General features: G+C 41.3%; 2 protein-coding genes across 3 annotated transcripts in view; both read left to right on the top strand.

The window, feature by feature from the left end:
- The first annotated feature begins 957 nt into the window (after positions 1-957).
- On the top strand, positions 958-9769 carry acbd3 (acyl-Coenzyme A binding domain containing 3). Of its 2 annotated transcripts, none has more exons than XM_034075809.2 (8): positions 958-1259; positions 2950-3091; positions 3450-3590; positions 4184-4342; positions 4585-4738; positions 5223-5469; positions 6036-6323; positions 7348-9769. In XM_034075809.2, the coding sequence occupies exons 1-8, from the start codon at positions 992-994 to the stop codon at positions 7560-7562; spliced, it is 1614 nt and encodes a 537-aa protein (XP_033931700.1). In that variant the 5' UTR covers positions 958-991; the 3' UTR covers positions 7563-9769. The 2 variants fall into 2 exon arrangements, with proteins under 2 accessions (XP_033931700.1, XP_033931698.1); XM_034075807.2 differs by having other exon boundaries at positions 4585-4759.
- Positions 9770-12034: 2265 nt separating this feature from the next.
- LOC117440371 (NHS-like protein 1) overlaps positions 12035-16912 on the top strand; it is a 127564-nt gene continuing 122686 nt past the window's right edge. The window contains 1 exon segment of the mRNA XM_034076700.2: positions 12035-12536. Within this exon segment, the coding sequence (XP_033932591.1) occupies positions 12218-12536 (319 nt within the window). The 5' untranslated portion in view covers positions 12035-12217.

Here is a 16912-nt window from a genome sequence, read left to right as displayed (position 1 = left end):
TTTTGTTAATATAAGAGCTGGATGGAAAAGGTCCCTGGCCTAACACATTGACAATAAGTGTTAGCTTATTACAGGAAATATGCCATTGCTGGAAAAAAAACATGTCAGTACAGGAAATGCTGATGATATATTTTAGCTTTGGTGTCTTTGTTACATAGTTTGACCATCATGTTTATTTTACAGCTTTAATTACCCCATTAAAGGTGGGGTAGGTAAGTTTCAGAAACCGGCTCAAGATACACTTTTTGTTATATTCCATGGAATGCTCTTAACATCGCGATAGCAATGAATATCTTAAGTGCTTTGACAACAAATCCATACAAAAATGTCATCTGTAGAAGCCGTAATACTGTAAAAAGTACAACCAATCCGTTTTGCCGGGTCGGCTAAAGTAACTGGATGGCCTACCTGCCTGTCAGCCTTCCATCGGGGCACAAACTTATCTCGTGCCCTCATTGGTCATGTGCGCGTTCGTGTGTGTTGGAGGAGGGGCTCTGTAAGGAAGTGGCAGATCTTCTCCGGTTGTGTATTTTCAAATTCTAGCGATCTCGAGCCGGTTTCGCAAATGTACCTTCCCCACCTTTAAATGGATCCCAAAATGTTTATGTTTTTATAAAAAGGACTGCAAGCCTAAATAATACTATCATATTTAAACTCCAAAATATTAATATTGTTAACAGCGCAATCTATTTTATATATAAAAAAAGTCATTTCAAATTCCACAATAACATATGTTCATGATAAAATAAACCCTTGAATACAAAAAATTAAAAAACGTTATGCATTGTATAAAAAACAAAAAACAAAAGCATTCAAAGGAAATTCCGATTTATAACACTCCCAATTGTTAAAAAGTAAATAATTGGTGTAAATATTTATCTGATCTGTTAATGCGACGTCATTATTTACATCGAGGGAAGAAAAAACCTCCCGGAACTTCCGCCAAGACTAAACGGAAGTAGGTACGTGGCCGCTTCAGCTGACAGTCTACATGATGGCGACAGAGGTTCAGAGCGGCGACCTCGACAGTGCTACTTCCAGCCGGCTCGAAGTTTCTATCGATGGCCTCACCCTCAGTCCCGACCCGGAGGACGAGCAGCTCCAGGCCCAGGAGCCGGAGCCCGAAGCCGCGGAGCCCGAGACCGACACACCGGCTGCAGCGGGAGGGGAAGATGGAGAGACAGCCAGATCAGCCATAGAGAGGAAATGGGGCTTTCCTCTGCTGGAGCTGTATGGAATGGGCCTTCAATTCTTCAAAGGTATTTTACATGTGTTATAAATCTCACGCATGTCACGTAAAGAAGCAGATAGCAGGAAGAACCGACTTAAATACGAGTCACCCGTTCGGTGGAGTTAGCCGTTTGCTGTCACCGGGGCTGCTGCTGTCAGCCGCAATATTTCTTTAGCTTCAAAGCTAACCAGCAGTCAGCGCAGCTAACAGGCTGCTAGCTGGTTGTTAAAGGGTAAAATAAGCACGCCACTTCCGAGTGTGTCAATACGTGGCCTCAAAACAATATCATCCATATTTTCCCCTTGTGTTGTGTACCTTCTTTGTACTTTTATTTGTGTTTTGGAAAGAATAACCTGGCTTGTCAAGCGACTGCTTCATCAGCTGTAATGTAAGACGCTGTTCATGCTAACTGAATGGTGCCTCATAGTGATTTGTTTGTGGGCTTTAAACACGCCCTGCCCTGTCATTGATGCGGCTAAAGGGAGCCTGCATGTCAGCTGCTTACAGATATCTTTCTCTGATCAATTAGACGCTGACATATCACCACTGTGCCTTAGAGGTTGGTTATTCCTGGCATTACATAGTCTGATCTGAGCTCAACCCATTTATATCGCTGCTAAAAGCCACGTTTCCAGTTCCCACAGGGTTGTATGACCACTGGAACTGTTTAACTGCCTACTCATATGATCCGTGCACATGCCACTCCCTTACTGCTACACCTCCAACAGGAAATCCAATACAAAGCACAAGTTGGTAGCATTGACAGCATGTTTCTGTTTTCTATGCATATATCTGGAATACTATTGTATCCAAGCAGTCTGAGTTATTAGCAGCACTATTAAGACAACATTAGAAACAGTGTTATCACATAACATAGGGGGCGTGTGGCGTAGTGGGTTGTCCGTAGGTGTTGGGATCAGGGGGTTTCAGGGGTTCAAACCCCACTGCAGTCAGCATGTCGTTGTGTCCCTGGGCAAGACACTTCACCCCAAGTCGCTTTGGATAAAATATCCAATATAATATTACAATATAATATTACATTACATTGTAACATGTAATGTAATAACCATTGCATTTGTGCTGCTTAAAAAAAAATTGTATTTATGTTGAGTTTCAAGATCAACAACTCATTTGAATTCAAGAAGTAGCAAGTCCAAACAGCATTGTATTTAAAGTGTATCAGCCTTGATGTCTTTTGGACTTAGAAGAAATGTATTTAAAAGAAATCTGGATATATATATATATATATATATATATATATAGTGTATTCCACGCTTGGTTGCTCCACTTGCCTTTACCTTTCAGACATCCTCAAAAGGTACATTAATTAAAAAAAAATTGGCAATGCTACTGGTTATATAAGAGCAAAGCACTTGTGATAATTGTGCAAACAGGTTTGGATCTGGTCCCACTACACCGTGCGAGAGTGATCTCTGCTTTGTATTGTAGTCATGTGTTTGAAGTCAAGTAGGGTGAGGTCTAATTGCGTAACTTGTAGGCCTTCACATAGAAAGTTGGACGTTTCTCTCGGATTGAAGTCACAAGGATTTTATGAGGTAACACTCTAGACAATATAATAGCCTAAATGCTATTACTGTTGTTACTAGTATAGTGTACCATGACACAAGGCTGTGTTGTAGTATTCACAACCCCTTTTAACTGCTGGGTGTAAAAACCAAATGAATGCAAATTCATTGCTCCCACATTGCTGTTCTCAGATAAAGATGGAAAGGCCTTTCACCCGACATATGAGGAGAAGCTTCGACTGGTGGCTCTGCACAAACAGGTGTTACTGGGTCCTTATAATCCTGATGCTTCACCGGAGGTCGGTTTCTTTGATGTCCTGGGCAGCGACCGCAGGTAACCCCAGCAGACATCTGGTTTTGTGTGTTTTCCCTTTGAAAAATGGTAGTTGTTTCAGCTATTTGGTGTCAAAATAGTTAAATTAACTACAAATGCTATTAGCCTTTTCCACTCACATATATTCCCTTATTGCACAAATGTAATGACACACAGATTTTAAGATTGAGTTCACTTAGAGTTTCTTTATGTTATTAATTAACAATGGTTGTTACAAACGCGACACATTTTAATTCCTCTTTTTTGCTGTTATTAAATATGAACGTGTCTAGAAAGAAGTAAACAAAACAAAAACGGAATGACTGAGCCCACTTGCCTATATTATTTATCCTCACCTTCAATCTTGCTCTGCTTGCAGGAAAGAGTGGGCTTCCCTAGGTAACATGGAGAAGGAGGAGGCCATGGTGGAGTTTGTCAAGATGCTGAACAAGTGCTGTAACCTCTTTGCTCCATACGTCACCTCACACAAGATCGAAAAGGAGGAGCAGGAAAGAAAAAGGTAAGGTACCCGACTCCAGTTCACGAGGAGGATCTCTCTGCTTCAGTGTTAAATACAGACTTAGTTCGGCCTATCCTGTCCGATTGTGGATGTCATGCGAGCATAACATGGTGAAAACAATCAGTCTAAATTAACAATCGGGACGGAAATGTTCGGATTTCCAAAGGGAGGTTCTGTGAATAAATAAAAAATCAAGAACCGAAATAATTGCACTGTAACTTTTATCTTTTAATGTTTATTTTATTTTATTAGCTTTTCTTTTTAATGACTGATTTTAAATGCCATTTTCTTAATGTCTTTCATTTTTTGTTTTTCTTTTAATGTTTCTTTTATCTTTTACTGTTTTTAAATGCCTTTATCTGAATGTCTTTCATTTTTGTAAAGCACCTTGAATTGCCTGGTGCTGAAAGGTGCTATATAAATCAACTTGCCTTGCCTTGCCTATCCAGCGAACCTGTGAAAGTAGTAGTGATTTTTTGTTTTACTGACATTTGTATTGACGAACATTTGTTGACTACGGTCTATGAAATGTTTTGAGGAATTTTACCATTTGCATAATTTACAATATCCTTCATGTCATTGCTCTACCCCAGGAAAGAAGAGGAGGAGCGTCAGCGTCTGGAGGAGGAGGAGAGGGAGCGACAAAGGCAGGAGGAGGAGAGAAGGAGGCTTGAGGAGGAGGAAAGGCTGAGGAGAGAGGAAGAGGAAAGGAGACATGCAGAGGACGAACGGCTACGGATTGAGCAGCAGAAGTATGTTTATCTGCACCGCTGTCTTTTGCAAATGCTACATTTTGCATGATTACTAAAAATTCTCTGACAGTGATATCTGCAAGGTCCTTGCTCGGCTGATACCTGCTAAAAAGAAGACAATGCCTCCTCTATCACTCTTCTCTCGAAGATACAATCCTACAGTTGTCCACTGTCCAACATTCCCTCCTCTCCATTTCCTGTATTTTCTTCCTCACCGACTCTGCCCGTTTCCTGGTTTTCAGACAACAGATAATGGCGGCTTTGAATGCGCAGACGGCAGTGCAGTTCCAACAGTACGCTGCTCAGCAATACCCCAACAGCCCGGAGCAACAGCTGGGCCTCATCCGTCAGCTGCAGGAGCAACACTACCAGCAGTACATGCAGCAGCTCTACCAGGTGCAGCTTGCTCAGCAACAGGTAGCTGTTGTGTCATCACTAGCATGGATAGACTTTCAGTGATTGATTTCTTGTTTTTTAGATTTTCCATTTAATTTGGAACTTAGATATTTGCAAAATAAAGCATTCATTTCTATAATAGAACACAATCTACTGACACACTTGATTGTTAGGTACACACAATAAAGCATTTGCAACAAAGGTCTTGCACCAAATTGCAATTTCAGATACTTTCAAAGGGTTTACAAAAGATGAAAACACATTTTTTTCATAGTTAAGCTTCTTAAATAATTGAGGTATCTTCTGATATGCTTAATCTCAAGTGAACTCGTCAGGATGAAAATTCAGGATATCATTATCGTATGTATCATATATGCCCATATCAAATCACGAATCATCATTCCAAAAGCATTGTAGTAACTTAACAATCTTGGTATAAGTCCCTAGTATGTCCTAACTCAGTGTTGTCCTCCTTTGGTCCCAGGCGGCCTTACAGAAGCAGCAGATGCAGGCGGATTCGATGGTGCAGGGCTCCCTTGAATCCAGCGGCTTCAGTAGTGGTGAACCCCTCGTCGCCTCAGCAGCAGGACCGATGTGTGCAGCTTCACCTCCTGCCGGGGAAGAAGCCCCTACCATCAATGGAGGCCAGTCAGACTCGTACTCTGAGAGCATGGACCGGGAGCCTGAGCCCGAGCCGGCAGAGGAGGTCTCAGAGAACGGCCCTTTATTAGGTTGGTGGGCTGTAGTTTTTCTCATTTATTAAAACACAAACAACTGGAAGGAATCTAAGCTCAAACTAACAAAGCTTTATACCAGAACTTGAAACCTGATTCGTATCTGCTGTGTCCTTGTTGATGTGACCTGAAGGTCAGGAAGGAGAGGAGCTCCAACAAGTGATACATGATAGGCTGCTATCATCCAGCCACACATTGTGCTTTCACAAGAGTAGGCACTCGACAGCAATGAACAAGGCCTTGGTCTGATTCCAAAACATACATCCTGAGCCAAATGAATTCCCTATGCGTGGCTCACCACCCTCAAAACAATGTTTTGAGGAAAGTTGGATGGTCATCCAGCACTGCAAAAATAACCTTTTGACATTTGGCACACATGCTCTTTTTCTGTCTTTGACACACATGCACACGCACACGCACAATCGTGTAAACATATGGCTTGTTAGTTGAGCAAGATTGGCATCTAGTCTGTTTTCTGGAAAAAAAAACATATAAAAAGGACGGCTGTATAAGCAGATTTCGCAACAGATTCTAACATGTAATTTTGTGTTCATTGCTCACAGCTGACTCCCCACCAGTCATCGCCGCCCCCTCCATGTGGACACGGCCACAGATCAAGGACTTCAAGGAGAAGATCCGGCAGGACGCAGACAGTGTGATCACGGTGGGCCGCGGTGAGGTGGTGACAGTGAGGGTGCCCACCCACGAGGAGGGCGCCTACCTGTTCTGGGAGTTTGCCACGGACTATTACGACATCGGCTTTGGGGTCTTCTTCGAGTGGACGGACGCTTCTACTGCCTCTGTCAGCGTGCACGTGTCAGAATCCAGTGATGAGGACGACGATGAAGAAGGTGACATATGTTCGAATATACCTGCAGTGTTTCTGATTTATAAACAAAACTAAATAAAAACCAAATTGGCAGGCGTGACATGACCTTTAGTGGTGGTTGTTTAAATAAACAAAACGAAAAAATATGAAACTTGTACTAGCCATTCCCTTAGTTACACTACAAGAAAAATACACCATCATTATGTCATTGTTCCTCTTTTGATCTAAGGTGCAGAACCATTTGCTATGGTGACTATATACTACATACAATTAATTACATAATAAGTAATGGTGGTTATTGAGCTTCATCTTTAAGTGGCTGCTTTGAATAAGAATGTATGTTTTATTGATTTACCTAATTTGCTCATTGGCCAATGAAGAGTTGTTTAACTTCTTTTCAGATATTATATTCTTATCTCAAGTTCAGAACTTTACTACGCCATAGATAAACATCACAGTTTTAAGGAGGAATTCCTGCTTGTGTTTTATGCAGTGGGCTTGGTTTTGTTAACAGCAATTACACCTGTCCTAATTGTCAGCTGGAGTAGCAGTAGCATTTTTGTGTTTAGTGTAACAACACTTAATTTTGTGCAAGATATTTTGTCACAATTTGTCATAAACCTTGTTAACCCCGGGTTTACAATGGTGCAACGTTATGCCAGTATTATGTTATTATGTTAATGCCTTAATCCTCATGTGCAATGGGATTTTTTTTGCAAACACTGCACAGCACTTTGAATGGATTTTGGTTTGCTCAAATTACATAATGTAATGTCCATTGTGTGATCAGGATTGTGGTAAAAAACTAACTCCATAATATTAAGGTTATTGATAGCGTTGTATAATGATAGCACTGTATAATGATAGCACTGTATAATGATAGCACTGTATAATGATAGCGTTGTATAATGATAGCGTTGTATAATGATAGCGTTGTATAATGATAGTGAAGCCTTTTGTGTGTGTGCTATTCCTAATGATGAGACTCATTGGTGATTCCTTCCTGCTTTCTGTCTGAGCTAAACACATTGTTCTTGTGTCCTCAGCTGATCCCCCCAGTGAGGAAGAGAAGGCGAAGAAGGAGGCGGGGAAGCCCCAGGTGGATGAGATTGTGCCGGTGTACCGGCGGGACTGTCATGAGGAAGTGTATGCTGGCAGCCACCAGTACCCCGGCCGCGGAGTCTACCTGCTTAAGTTTGACAACTCCTATTCTCTCTGGCGCGCCAAGAGTGTTTACTACAGAGTCTACTACACCAGATAAGCCTGAAAACAGACACAGGGGAGCCAAGGAGTGTGTTCATATATATGTGTGTGTAGGTGGAGATTTGTATGATGACAGCCTGTGTGTGTGTGTGTGTGTGTGTGTGTGTGTGTGTGTGTGTGTGTGTGTGTGTGTGTGTGTGTGTGTGTGTGTGTGTGTGTGGGAAATACCAGATCTGTTCTGGACAAAACCACCAGAGGGTGACAAAGTGACACATCTGGAGCCCTAGATTTGAAAATGGACTAATATGTGTGTATGCGTGTCTCATGATACACCCATGCTAGAGCCTGTCATCGAGCCCTTGGAAGAGGAGTGTATTCCTATTGTAAATCCATCACCTGTCCTCACTGCTCTCACATAGACCGAGCTGTAGGACTTCGCTCTCATATTGTATTCGACCACCTTTCCCCCTGGGCTCCTCTTCTGTCAGCACCCAGCCCGACACTGTCCAACGTGGCCTTGTGGCTGCTTCTGCCCTGAGTGAGACGCTTTCATAGCCGTCAACAGAAACCAGGCAACCAAGCACTCTGCGAGCCAACGTTTCCTGTTTGGTCGTAATAGTGGTTTGTTGTTTATCCCACAAGAACACAAGACAATGTTGAAGATCGAATTATATTGCAAATGTACTTCATAACACTATGCCTCTGGTCCAAGAGAGCCTTTGCCAAGTCTCTCTCACACATTAACAACACCGTTGTACACAAACCATCTTTTTTTGTGGTTGTAAAACAGTAGTCTGTTATTCTCTCCCCTAGCCACCATGCATATATGAAGTTTTGAGAAAATGTTCAGTGGAAGTAGTGCTCTTTTTGAGTTATCTCTGGACAAAAACAGTCCCTCTTTATTTCTTAATATAATATGATTGACAGAGAGCACCAGGAGTAGATATTTTGAAATGGGGTCTGCTGGCAAAATGTATGAAGGACAGGCAAGAAGTCATTCCATGGTTACTGTCATGAGTGTTAAGGAGTAAATATACAGTAGAATGAAATGCACATGGAAAAGTAGGCCCTAGGGCTTTATAAACTCAAGCATCTCACTGTGTTATTCAAAATAATACGGTAAAAAACATGATCAAATACATAATTTGTTCTCTCGTTTCTACATTACTGATTACATAAAATCACCCAGTTTCCTTTGCTAATTATTCTACATGATTGAATCAAGAAAAGGAGCTAGTATTACTACAAATGTTATATCTTTATTAACCCCGGAGGTTTTTGTGTTTGAGTTATGAGATGCTGCACTCAGCTCTGACACACAAATACTCCTTAAAATAAAGAAAGTCCATCTTTTAGAGGTCATGATACATTGTTACATCTCTGTGGCGCTCAAAAAACATCTAATTCCATACACAAAATGCAGTGTTGGTCTGTTTCTTTTTCCTTTCTGGTATGAATGAACGCAAATTGTCATCTCGATTAAGGTGTTGTGAATAAACTAAGATGATGTATTTGTTGGTGACGTGGTTGCTTACTTGACTCAGTTGGGACAACTTGGTGTAATCAACTTTTGTTTCTTAGTTAATTTGTTGCCATTCTTAAGTTTATTTTTTTCTGTTCAGTTTCACATTTACATGTACATGCTCTATGTACCTACCACCTTGGTGCATTTCGAGCAGTGTGTGCTACTTTATCACTCATCGAGCTGTGTTTGTACATTTTCTTTGTGTGTATGCAACCAATCTTTAAAGACACAGTGGTGGAGAAACTTGCAAATTAATAATCTTCCAATGACCTTGCTGAGTGCAAGTCGATATTATTTAATTAAAGGCCACTCCTGCCTCCCATCCATTCAGTGATTTGTAAAAACAAAATGGCTTAAACAAGCCATACAGTTCAAGAAGGTTCTCAAATGTTCTGATGTGTGATGTTTGTTTTTCTTATTGCGCACCAAATGGTTTGAGTTGACTTGTTCAAGCCTTGTATGTAAATAATTCTATAAATGAGTTTATGTATGGGTTTTTAGATGTGGAAGAAGGCTATGGTTTTGAAAATCAATGCTCTGTAAAATATGGTGAATGAGATATGTATACATTTTAACCCGAATGAAAGTCCAAAACTCGTAGAAAGTTTAAGACTTGACATTACAGACAGAAAAGCTCATCTTTTTGTATTGTTTTGACTTGTTTAGTTCTCTTATGAGTTGCAAAATCTTTTTATGGGGCATATATTTAATCTTGATTAAACCTATGTTTATCTCTAAAATGGTTTTGTTTGCTTTTGTAATTTCACAGTTTTTTATTTTGTCTGATGAAGCTTTAATGAATTCAAACCTTTTAATTTATAAACTGCTTAAAAAACATACATTGTATCAGGAAAACCAAAGGTGTATTTAATAAGATTAATTAATTAATTTAGATCCACCCGTGTCCACCCTGCTATAAAAAGTCAGAAAATGTTCAAAATGCAAGGACATTAAGAATGGTATTGACATACTCTACTAATAAGTAGGCTACACCAGATGTAATGTTGTATTTAGTAATATTAGGCTTTAAAGTAAAACCAGAATAGATACAATTCCAAAATGAGTAAGGTACTATTACATTTAGAAACATACCCATTGGCACTGATTCACATATAAGACTTTTTTACCACCATGTGACCCTAGAAGGACTCTGTACATTTCAATGGCTAACGATTCCATGGTGGAAAGTAACACAAAAGTGACCATCTAAAAAACTAAAATGTAGAGTTAAGCCGGTGGAATATTATCAGTGTAACCAATTGCTTCAGAGGCCCTTGGTGCAGGAAAGGACAAATGCGGATATTACTCATTGTGATACAGGATAACAGGAAAATATACTTAAATGTTTCCATGATGCACATGGGATGTTACTATACTCAGTTGTAGCAGAATTGTAACAATCTTATATATTATTAACTGTTGCCACGGTGTGCATACCAATATGAGAGGAATTGTTAGATTTACACTAAGTATTGACAAAATCGACAGTGTACTAAACACTTACATTAATTGTTACATAGAGACTCTCATGGAGGTGCTGTGTGCACTTGAAGACACCAGGTGGCACAATTAACACTACAGAGAGAGACACATTTGAGCAACTGGACATTGTTTTATAAGAATGTAAGGCCACAGGTTTAAAGCTAAAGGGTGTAGAAGGTATGCTAGTTTTGCTCTTTGGAATTTAAAGAGCGGCGGCGGGAATGCCAGGCCGTGGACAGGACAAAAATGCCTTGTGTAACACTGAGAGGAGATAAATCAGACAAGTGTTCACATAATGTGTTGTCCAAGGGTTCTTTAAGAGGTATGAGCAAACATCCAACATTTGCTTTGTTACATACATTTTCTTTGTTGCGTATTGTAGATTACTTAATGTTACAATTTTAACTAAAGTAAGCTTAATTTGTCCACTGACGACCTGGGTGTTTGGTGGGCCATTCATTACATATCAGAAAATATAGTTTCACCAGCTGCAACAGATAACAATAATGCCCACGCCGTCAGGATTTATTGTTATTTGCTAAAATTTGCTAAAAGCATAAATAACCCGAAACGGTAATTTAGCAATTCTTATGCTAGGTTAGCTAACTATGGAAATTAGCAACATGCCACAACACATCCTAAACGAACAGGTACATCACCATGTCCTTATATAATGTCCATTTAATTAGGTTTATTTATTCACATTTTCAAAAGAAAGATAGGCTACATTTAAAAAAAGTAAATGTTATCTCCATGAGTTTTAGAAGTTAGGCTAGATCTGCATTTAATGTGACATTACTGTGAAGTTGTTATGCTACTTGGAGTAGAACTATTCAATTTGAATAAAAAGGTACATTAATTGTCCCAAACTCTTCACCTGAATTTGCATAACATTATTCTGGGTATTTACATTCAAAATTAAATTAGGGAATTAAAGGTTAGGTATTAGGTGTGTGGGCGTGGCGCAGTGGATAATGCCTTGATGGTGGGATCAGGGTGTCACAGGTTCAAACCCCACTGCAGTCAGCATGTCGTTGGGTCCCTGGGCAAGACACTTCACCCCAAATTGCTCCTGTGGGTATGCTTTGGATAAAAGCGTCTAACGACAGTGATATGTAATATTAGTCTGAAGTTATTATATTACTCATAATTGAAGGGATTGCTGTGAAATAAGGAGTCAAAGTGAATTTGAGTTACTATTCTTAGACATAGTGGTTTATAGACCATGATAAATATACTAACTTTAAACCTCACGCTGTGATTTCTATCTTTTCAGTCTGTTGGTGACCCCAGCCCGTCCGGTTCAGTTTGGAGGAGCTCCGGTCCATGTTTTCCATCAGACCGTGTAACTGACTTTCAGGTAAAGCCTCCGTTTGAATATCTGGCTCCAGTTCCAGTTGCTACAGGTGGTTATAGTATTCTCCGGGTTTTTATTACCCCCCTACTTTCCTTGTGTTTTTTTCTCTTTTCTCTCCAGCCTGCACTCAGTCGGGTTGAATTTGAATAGACTTTGGGAGGCAACGTCTCCAGTGTACAGCAGCACAAAGTCCCATGCTTTGAAAAACAAAAATATGGCGGGATTGAAGGATTTTACTGCTTCGCAAATAATAGCAGGACGGCGATGAGTCTTGGATTTGTTTTAAAAGCTGTAAGGTTTTTGCGCGAACAGTGTTTGGTCCCGCTGGAGTTATTGGTATGAAATAAATATGCCCTTTCATCAGAGGAGCATTGAGCCGCGGCGTGTTAGCAGGTTATCGCCGTGTGATGGCTGGATACCGAGGGAAGAAAACGGGAAAGGCAAACTGCGAAAACCCGTATTGTTCTCTTCATTGGATGATGTTGGCTGTCATACACTTGTAAACATTATTCACCAACTTTCCGACCTTTCTCGACATGCTAGCGACATCTTCCTGGCCATCGAGATGGAGGCAGGCATGGTGTTCAGAAGATCCTGCAGGATTCAGGGGAGACTGCAAAGGCTACAGGGAGAAATCCGCCAGTTTGATCCCAAGAAAGTCACAATCCGTAAGTTTGCAGTGCTGTAAACCTGTTGATAGTGTGAACTATTAGTGCTACAACTCTGGTTTTTGGTCACATAAACGTCTAAAAGTGACGCACAGACATGTAATGTGCATATTCTAAAAGTAAATATATGGCAACATATCCCCTTTATACCATGATTTAGAATTATTTTCATTTGATGTCTTATTTTGAATTGATGTCTTTCTGGTGTTGTGTTTTCCCTATGGACTTTTGCTGCTCTATCATAATAAGATAGTCCTTGGTGTGGAGAGAGATGCTGGTCAGGTCCAAGGTGACTGTCACATGTTGTCCATTGAGAGAACCAGGGAGGAGAGACTGGTGGCACATGGCCTAAGTTTGCCTGGACTCACAGTTTCACATTTATGGTAATCGGGGTGTTGTTGAGTCCTGTCAGAAATGATGGATTTCCTCTCAACGGACTCACCATCTGTGTTCAGGTCTTCAAAGGATACAGAGATCACAGGAGGCCTTAACACTCTTACACAAACCCTAACCCCCCATTTCTTCTTTCTGTTATATGCGTGTAAACAAAGTTGGTCAACTCAAAGACAAACGGGAAATCAATTCTCTTTGGTGCAGCCTGTTCTGACTCTTGTTGTTTTCTGATTTGTTTTGCTGCCCTTGTAAAGCTACCTCCTGTAGTCCCACACTCAGTGGTTATACATTAACTTACACTATCTCTCTCTCTGCCAGCTACGCAAAGATTGAGAGATATGCCTGTAATTTTGTCTGCTCTGATACAGACCTCCAATAGAGCCTTTGAGTGAGTGCTTATCTTCTACTTTTATATCACTAATTCCTATTTAATGGGTTGCTATGTGGTTGTATTGACAAACACATTTGTTAGGGGATTTTGTGTCCCATTTATTTCCAGCTTGGCTTCTTTGGTAATATAATTTGGCTATAAAATATGTACAAAATCACATGACAAACCCTAATTCCGCTGAACGTTGTTGACAGAGGAGGATTTGAGTTCTGAGTCATCAGTTTTTGTTCCCATTTTACTGCCATCCTTCCTATCTATTCACCCTGCCTTTGGTCTGACTGTGACTCAGTCCCTCACGCACAAACACACCGATACAAAAACTGGTTGCAGGGAAATGATAAGTGAGGCAGGCAGTTTCCAGACACAAGCGAATGTGATGTATGATGAGCAATGGATTGAACACACATACACACGGACTGATAGTCTATGTGGGTACGCTCTGCTACGTGACAGCTACCAGACATTTAACTAATCCCCTCTGTTATTGCTTGGCTCAACCTGACTACTTCTATTATCTGTACTTGTTGAGGGCTTGATGCAGGTCTAGGTGGGGCTGGGAGTTCCTTCTTAAAGCTTTGTTTCATACAAGTCATTCACTCAATCATTCAGTGGAGGCCAACAGCTGAAGACAAGGTGTGATAGAGTAGACTGGAATGCAGTGTGTTACTTTGCGATGCATAGCTCCCACATAGCCCCAAGGCCAGCTCTGGGTTTACAGAAGCACTGACTTCAGATTCATTACAACACAGGCATGTATGCCAACTCTTTCCATACAAACACCTGTCTTTAAAAAATGCCCTTTGAACAACCCTCTCAGCATCACTCTAGGATTTGAATGTGTCATAATACAGAACAGCTGGTAGAGATGTTTTGAATGAAAGTCAATGTGTAGTGCAGAAACAAAGCCGCCATAGAGATGTAGCGGTGTTTTGCACGGTGGTGATACAAGCTATTTCTTGTTCTGAAGGGGCTTTTACCTACCTTGATGCGACCTCATGACAAAGAGCTGCCTTTTAGGTTATTTGACCAGGCTTGAAGGAATGTTATCCATAATCCTACCACCTTATGGTTTGCATGTTAGCATTTAACTGTGACCGGTCACTCTTTTGTCTTCAACTACTGTGGGTTAGGATTCCAACTCTAACCTCAGGTCGTCCATGGATCATGTTACTCGTGAGGGGCCCCTATATCCTGGTGACTGACATTGAGGGAAGGGCGTAGTAAGTGGGTGTGACGTGTCTGTGTGTGTGTGTGTAGCGTCTCGTCTTGTTTTTGTCAAAGTAATCATCGGGGGCAGTTAGAACAGGAAGATGATGGGCAAATGGGATTTACCTCTGTGTTTTGACTGTCACCACTGTCACTGTTAATCCATTTGTGCTGAAGTACAGGTCAGCAGGTCGGTGGTCATTCTCTGCAGCCTCAGAGAAGACCACCTGACACTCAAGAGTCAAGAGTTTAAATAAAGTGTAGTTTGCAGGCCAACAAGGGGCAGCTCAGCTATGGATGACTAAAACATTGTTACTGCCACACCCTGAAGTATTAATGACATTAAGCTACAACTGGGACTATGGCAGGGCAATTAAAAGTAGGCAGAGACGCTGGAAGTAAAAACAAGACTCTCTCGTGGTGCATCCATGGCAACACCATTATGCTGTCTGTGAATGTGACAAGAAGGTTGAAGGAGTCGATAAACATTTGTAGAATCAACATTTCAAAATATAACAACTTTCTTTGCTTAAGAACAGGCAGGGCTTGTGGAAAATGTTGTTATCCAGCACTGTAACATGCTCAATTGAAATAGCCTTCAGATATAGCTTAGTTGACCATGCCTTACATTTTGTCCTAAGTGGTGAAAAAGAGAAGCTTTTGAATTACTCTCTCAGATGTTTTGAAAATGACAAATGCATTCTTCCATTTCCGTAGTTCAAAAGAGGAGCTAGAGGAGGAGAGTATGCCAAGGAAATAAATGCAACACGAAGCTGGATTTGACTAACTGATTATAGGAAAATGCTGTATTTTTAACCTGTTAAACCCCGAGCCTGTTTTTCAGGTCTCAGGCTCGAAAATGACATAAATGACCATATCTTCCCTTCTAAAAGGGTTCAATTAATAATATTTTTTCTCAAAGCAAGGTTACACCTGTGAGTTGGATGTAGAAGTGTCAGAATCAATCCATCCATCCATCCATCTTCTCCCGCTTATCCGTGGTCGGGTCGCGGGGGTAGCAGTTCCAGCAGTTCCAGCAGAGAGCCCCAAACTTTCTTTTCCCTGGCGACATCAACCAGCTCTGACTGGGGGATCCCAAGGCGCTCCCAGGCCAGCGAAGAGATATAATCCCTCCACCTGGTCCTAGGTCTACCCCTTGGTCTCTTCCCAGCTGGACGTGCCTGGAACACCTCCCTAGGGAGGCGCCCAGGTGGCATCCTAACTAGGTGCCCGAACCACCTCAACTGCCTCCTTTCGACGCGAAGGAGGAGCGGCTCAACTCCGAGTCCCTCCCGGATGACCGAACTTCTCACCTTATCCCTAAGGGAGACACCAGCCACCCGGCGGAGAAAACCCATCTCGTAGCTTGTATCCGCGATCTCGTTCTTTCGGTCATGACCCATCCTTCATGACCATAGGTGAGGGTAGGAACGAAAATGGCTCGGTAGACGGAGAACTTTGCCTTCTGGCTCAGCTCCCTTTTCGTCACAACGGTGCGGTAAAGCGACTGCAGTACCGCTCCCGCTGCTCCGATTCTCCGGCCCATCTCACGCTCCATTGTTCCCTCACTCGAGAACAAGACCCCGAGATACTTGAACTCCTTCACTTGGGGTAAGGACTCATTCCCTACTTGGAGTGGACAGTCCATCGGTTTCCTGCTGAGAACCATGGCCTCAGATTTGGAGGTGCTGATCCTCATCCCAGCCGCTTCACACTCAGTTGCGAACCGATCCAGTGAGTGCTGAAGGAGTCAGAATCAATATAGATGTTTTTATTTTAAAGTAAATTCAGATTGAACACAGTAAAAAAAGTAAATGATAATGTCCGTCCAAAAAAAAATTACTTATAGTGAAAACCACCCTTGAATGATGGGATGGTAGACTAAAAGCTTTAGGAATCCAAACTACAACATATAACAAGTACCCTGTATCAAGATTGATGCAAAACAAGTGAAATTTGACCTTTTTAGAGAGATTTAGCAAAAAAAAACCACTTCTGGGGTCATTTGGGTGGATTTGACCTATCTCTGGCCCCCCTTGTTCGATTTTGCTGATTGACATCTCTTTCTAACCGTCAGAGCCAATGGAATCGAGGGGAACTCCCACATACTCCTTATTTGGTAATGTGTGTGTGTGAGACTGCCACATAGCCAAGACCGGAAGCTGCGATAACTCTGGTGGCTACCATTAGCAGCTAATTTTTACTCTCCGATTTTTACATAAAAATGGAATTATGGATTATAAATAAAACTAATTATTACCCAGAAACATTAACAACCTATGGATTAACCGATTCAGCCGCGTTTTATCTCGTTTTAATGCCATTGAACAAGTCTTTTGATCAGATTGACAGCTACGGTGAGAGGATCTCCCGTAAAAGCTCCGTA

This window comes from Pseudochaenichthys georgianus, chromosome 24 (genome assembly GCF_902827115.2).
Source record: "Pseudochaenichthys georgianus chromosome 24, fPseGeo1.2, whole genome shotgun sequence".
NCBI classification, from domain to species: domain Eukaryota; kingdom Metazoa; phylum Chordata; class Actinopteri; order Perciformes; family Channichthyidae; genus Pseudochaenichthys; species Pseudochaenichthys georgianus.
The sequence above is the reverse complement of the archived record's forward strand: the minus strand, read 5'-3'. Positions and strand labels throughout refer to the sequence as shown.